The sequence below is a fragment of the Alligator sinensis genome, unplaced genomic scaffold (genome assembly GCF_000455745.1).
Source record: "Alligator sinensis unplaced genomic scaffold, ASM45574v1 scaffold872_3, whole genome shotgun sequence".
Taxonomy (NCBI): domain Eukaryota; kingdom Metazoa; phylum Chordata; order Crocodylia; family Alligatoridae; genus Alligator; species Alligator sinensis.
The window spans coordinates 113,781-119,109 of NW_005842137.1; the positions used below are offsets into that span (position 1 = coordinate 113,781).

Here is a 5,329-nt window from a genome sequence, read left to right on the forward strand (position 1 = left end):
CTTCCTCGTGAAGCAGGAGGTAAAATTATGCCTGCCAGTGCTGCTTGGTGAGGCGTGATGCTGTTCTCACTTGTTTTGATTCACTGTTTGCTTGAACCGGGAGGGCAGGGTCTCTCCCCAGCTTCTGTGACTCCTTTGTTTGAATGGATATTCTGCTGAGTCTTCAGCCAGCTTGGGAAAGGAGTAATGCTGGATGGGTTTGCCTCGAACTGGTGCCTAACTGCAGTGACAAAGCTACTGAACTCTCCTTTCCCCCAGTGCAGCCTGACCAGAGCTGGGTTTCAATTGCCTGTAGCAAGTTAGTTGCTCACATTCATGTATCATTAGGTTTACAAAAGCCTGGAGTGCTTCTATTTATTTGAATTTAAGTTCCATGCGGGCATCTTTCTTCCCCAGGCCTCATGGTGACATATATGTACAATACAAACTTCCTCTCTGCAAAGGGTGCATCCAGAACAGGGCAGGGGAGTTACTGAAATAAATAGTTTTATAAAAGAAAATTTACTTTAGTGGAGACATGTTTAAAGACTCTACTTTTCTACATTACAGTGAGCGCCAAGTTAATCCTTGGTTTAACAGTCTTGCTGTTACCTATGGAATGCATGTGGCCTCAGTATCACTTTTGAGTTTTTAGTAACAAAGTTGTCAGAAGAAGCCTCCTCGAGCAAGGGGTATAGTGTGGCTAGGTACAGTACTTTACACGTATGACTTGAATTCGAGTCCTGGTCAGTATTGGAACTTTGTTGCAGTAAAACATTTCCAGTAGTGAGTATTGGTTCTATGAACCAAGTTAAAAGGAAAAAATTAAACTTGTTAACCTTACTTACTCGTGTTTTGTGTTACTCTACGTGGTCAGCTTCTTTATTCTAAGGTGTTGATTTCTGAGCATTTGACAGATGACAAATGAGGGAAACTGCAGCTGTCAAACTAGCCTCAGGAAATCACCAAGGTAGTGAATGCACAGTGCTGTCCAGCTGTATTTTCCCTTGGTTTCTGCTAACAACTCATCCTTCAGTAGTAACTGCTGTCACACAAACAGCTTATACAACATAAAGAGACTAAGTGTAGCAACATAACACAACACCAAGTTTAATGAGTGCTCATTATACAAAACCACCCTTTCTGTACAGGAAGCTAGAGCAGCAGCAGCAGCAGCTGTTCCTAGCCTTTCAGGGTCCTCCCTTTAAATGTTTTGTCCCTTTCTGTGTTGAAGGTCATGGCTCTTTCCCCCAACCACAACTGTAAGACACAAAGGCTTTGAGTCGGCAACTTCCAAATTTGGTACTAATACAGTGTTAACTCAAACCAGACCCTCAAGTCCTTGCCTAAAGTAGCACTCTATGCAGGCGATACAATACACAGGCCTCCAGTACAGGAAGCTCTTTAATACTAGAATAAAACAGCTTAACAAGACTGTTACCTCTATGGTAACATCATCCATTCCATTAATTTCTCTCTTCTTACCAACCATCTACCATACTCAAGTTGTTCATGGCAGCATTACAGCCAGCTTCTCAGGCTTTGTGAACTCAGTTTAGTTGCACTCTTGCCATGGGGTTTCTTGTGGTTCTGGTGTGTTTGGAGAAGACTGCAGACACAAGATTAGAATGGATTTTGGAAGTGCATCAGGCTTGGAAGATGGAACCAACTTCAAAGTTACATCATATACAGCTGAAGACTTTGTGCTCCTCTTCCACCTTCTCCTGCCCACTTTACTGGAAGATGATTTTTTTATACTTGGAATTTGGGATCTGGCCCCGGGCCTTCAGCCTTCTGACTGCCTCACGCATGTGTTTGGGCTGAAGAGGTGGCAACTCTCCCCACTTCTCACACACATCCAGTGCTAACCAAAACAAAAGTCAAGAAAACAATGTGGATCAGACAACAGACAATAAGGCTTCTGAAGTTATTTCATTATGAAGCTGCCACTACACAAAGTCATTAGCTTCAAAATCATTTCCGACAACCGATTAGAATTTGTTGAGATCTGCACTTCCAAACATTTTATTGGTGTATCAGAGCTAGATATACCCTGACTACTCACTCTCCCCCCACCCCACTTTAAAAAAAATAGTCCTCCCTGTGTTGGTTAATTGTGGGAGCATGTGCAAGGATCATTATGTGCACAGGAAGAAGAGAGTTCAAGTTTGCAACAGAAAAAGAGCTATTGGTATCAGCATTAATGTTGCTGCAAGTGCCATACGCAGCCTTCATTAGAGACAGCTCAAGCAGACACAATTATACTGCCTCAGATGAGCTACCAACTACAGGCACAACAAGGATCAACAAAATTGGGGGGGGGTGGGAAGGCAGGCAGTGGTCATTCTTGAGGAATTTAATGTCTATATGTAAAAACTAGGTACGTGCATGACAACTACATTGTCCTTCAATACTAAGTTCCATGGTGATATGGTAAACTCGCCATATCACTGAATTTTATTAGTGTGGGCTTCCCTCTCTTTTGTTCAAGCTTCCTTACCAATAAGTACTGGGTTAGTGGAAACCTAGTTATCACCCTGAACAGATTCAATTCAGGATAGAGTGACTGCTGCAAAAAGAACATTGAGCTAATTCCTTCAAGTAGATGGCATGACAAAAGGTCCCTTAAAAGCAAACTCGTTATTTAAAGTGAATGGGTAAGTGCTTAGTTTGCTCTGCCTATAAGATATTCCACTTTTACTCACCTTCTTCTACCACCTCCCCAACAAAGACTTTGGAAATCCCAGACATGGCAATAACCACATTCTGAGAGACTGAGGTGCCAGTAATCGACTGGATCAGCTTAAGAAAAGAGAAGATGCAATTAACCAAGAGAAGTTTCACTATAACTGTATAGATTCTTACCAAAAAATATTAAGTTTGAGCAACAACTACTGAAGTCAATGGGAGTAGAGGATGGGAACCAATTTAAAAAGCAAGTAACAAGGTAGGTGGGTTGGCAGTTCTTCTGCCATTCAAATCTCATCTATTCAGACTGACCAGACTTGTAGTGATATTCAATCTACTGCTTTCATGCAGGCCATAGCAGAAGTGCTCATGGCACATCCCTGTCAGATTCCAACAAATCTGTAAATTCTGCTAAATGCGCTCTCAGGACATGAAAAGGAAAAGGAATGTATTTTGCTCTGTATTTCTACGTGTGCAGTAAGTGGGATCCCTCACTCTGCAGCCTGAATATCAGCAGAGCCTCACCCGTTTAATAGCAGCCTTGGGAAAAGCAGAACGACGATACATCTCATAGCGATTCAGCTGCTCTTCAGAAAAGGAAGACACCAGTATTCTGAAGAAGAAAGGAAATTAGCCCTTATGGCAGAACAATTTCAAAAAATTTCTTTAGCCTCAAAAAAATATCAAACATATCCCTAACATCAATTAACTAATCCTAAAGCATCTGCCACTTCAAAGGCATATATCACTTTAGCTAACATTATGAAGCAGAGACACTAAACAGATGCAACTTTCTACTGTGTTACAAAGGGCGTGTGGGGTGGGGAAGTGACCTATTTGCTGCTTAGGATCATGCATCGGTTGTTCCGATTTTACTACCCTCTAGCTCACTTGACCTGGGTAGGAGAGCACAAAGTCACTGAAGCTGCATTCAGGTTTAGTTTAGTGGTGTAGTTCCCCTTACAGTGCCACAGGAGTGGATGCACATCATTTAAATCATAAGGATATGATACTGGTATAAGGTGTTCTGTTACATTCATAAGCTAGGGCAACTGTTCCAAGTCATAAGCCCTACAAAACCTTTACATTCCTTTAGCCTACAATTCACAGAGACAGGACTTTTACTGTGCCTGCTCCATGCTAAGCTTATCCCTCTGCCTGCATTAACCCTGTGAGTGGGAACTAAACCACAGCAACTTAGCTCCTCTATCTACAGGCAAACAAATAGTTACTGCTCATCTCCATTCTTGTTTATTAAAGGCACGTGGTATGTGCCTGGACTTGTGTGTGCATGGATTTACCACACTGCAGCAGCTCCACAGCAACTCTCCTTGTGCTCTCATTACTCCATGGTGAGATCTAAACTAGGGCAGCTTACCCTTGAATGCAACAGGGCAAAACTGCCCTGGCTTAGTTTTCACTTACCCCAGTATAATTGCAGATGCACAAGCTGTTCTCCTACTTGCTATTAACAGGGGATAGAAACTTATCAGGCGCTGGCTGCTCTGCAGTAACTATGCACATAGCTTCAGTTAACCCCCCAGTAAGAGAAGCTAGGGCAACTTAGACATTTTAGGGAACACTATCCCAATCTCTCTTCCATTGTGGCACAAGAGACTTGGTGAAGAGCAGAAGCATACAAAGGCCCCATGACTATTACCTTCGGGACAAAGCTAGCACTATCTGCACACAAGGGGTCTCAGGATAGGGCCCTGCTCCACATTCAAATGAAAGCTGGATAAAAACCAGCTGGGAGTCATTACACATTTGCAAGCTGGTTGGCTCTTTTTATAGCTGGATGGACACTTTTGTGGGGCAAACATGACTTTGCACGTGTGGCCAGTCTACATCTATTGCCAGCAAAACATGCGATCGTGACTTGGTGCATGTGGCCAGCCCACATTTATTGCACGACTCACCCGTGCACTCTGTCACAGACGTAAGGTGTAGCAGGGGCCACGGTTCTCTCCAGAAGGAGGCTGGGTGCAGCGGAGCTAGAAAGGGGCCCCAATTAGGCTCAGTTTTGCATGCAGATGGACACCACGTTCCTTCAGGAGCACATTCCCGCATGCAGGGGTGTGCATTTGCCCCAGCACAAGCAGCAGTGGCATATATTTGCGCTGCTGCTTTGTGCCCCAGGGCGCGCCCCTGCACACGCGCTCCGGCCCACGGCAAACCGGGTCCCGGGGCAGCAGCGGCACCCATCCAGCTGCGCGGAGCACGGCTCCGTTTCCGACGGCGCACGCTGCTGTTACACGCACCGCGCCGCTTTTTGTGGCAGCTTTTTTTTTTCCTGGATACCAGGACATGCTGGTATCAAATCTGCAGCGCCGCAAACTGCACGTGCGCGCTCGTGTGGACGCGCCCCAGGGGGGCAAAGGGAGCCCCAGGCCCAGGGAAGCACCCGCCCCCGCCCCCAGGGCCTCCAGCACGAGTCCCCCCGCACCGCACCACACGTACTGCATCTTCTGGATCTCATCCTCGTCCACCTTCTGCTTCTTGTCCTTCTTCTCCTTCATCTCCAGCTTCATCTTCTGGGGGGCCCCCTGCAGCGACGGGTCCTCCGCGTCGGCCGGGGCCAGCTCGGGGCCCTCTTGGCCCTGCGCCGTCTGCAAGACAGCGGCGCCTGCTCGCTCGGGTCCCCGGTGCCGCCCCTGCCCCC

At 46.0% G+C, this 5,329-nt stretch overlaps 1 protein-coding gene across 1 annotated transcript; it reads right to left on the reverse strand.

Moving 5' to 3' along the window:
• Window positions 1–1,067: 1,067 nt before the first annotated feature.
• On the reverse strand, window positions 1,068–5,309 carry TAF11 (TATA-box binding protein associated factor 11). Its single transcript, XM_006025220.3, has 5 exons — window positions 5,128–5,309; window positions 4,587–4,661; window positions 3,193–3,280; window positions 2,685–2,781; window positions 1,068–1,843 (listed from the first exon to the last, which is right to left on the reverse strand). The coding sequence occupies exons 1-5, from the start codon at window positions 5,196–5,198 to the stop codon at window positions 1,713–1,715; spliced, it is 462 nt and encodes a 153-aa protein (XP_006025282.1). The 5' UTR covers window positions 5,199–5,309; the 3' UTR covers window positions 1,068–1,712.
• Window positions 5,310–5,329: the final 20 nt, after the last annotated feature.

Bases quoted from the DNA above. Each gene is read 5' to 3' on its own strand.
- TAF11 (XM_006025220.3), bottom strand. From the start codon at position 5,198: ATGAAGCTGGAGATGAAGGAGAAGAAGGACAAGAAGCAGAAGGTGGAC. The intron at 2,782-3,192 runs GTGAGGCTCTGC...TCTTTTCTTAAG, and splicing joins CCAAGGCTGCTATTAAACGG to CTGATCCAGTCGATTACTGG. The intron at 1,844-2,684 runs GTGAGTAAAAGT...TGTTTTGGTTAG, and splicing joins TGGGGAGGTGGTAGAAGAAG to CACTGGATGTGTGTGAGAAG.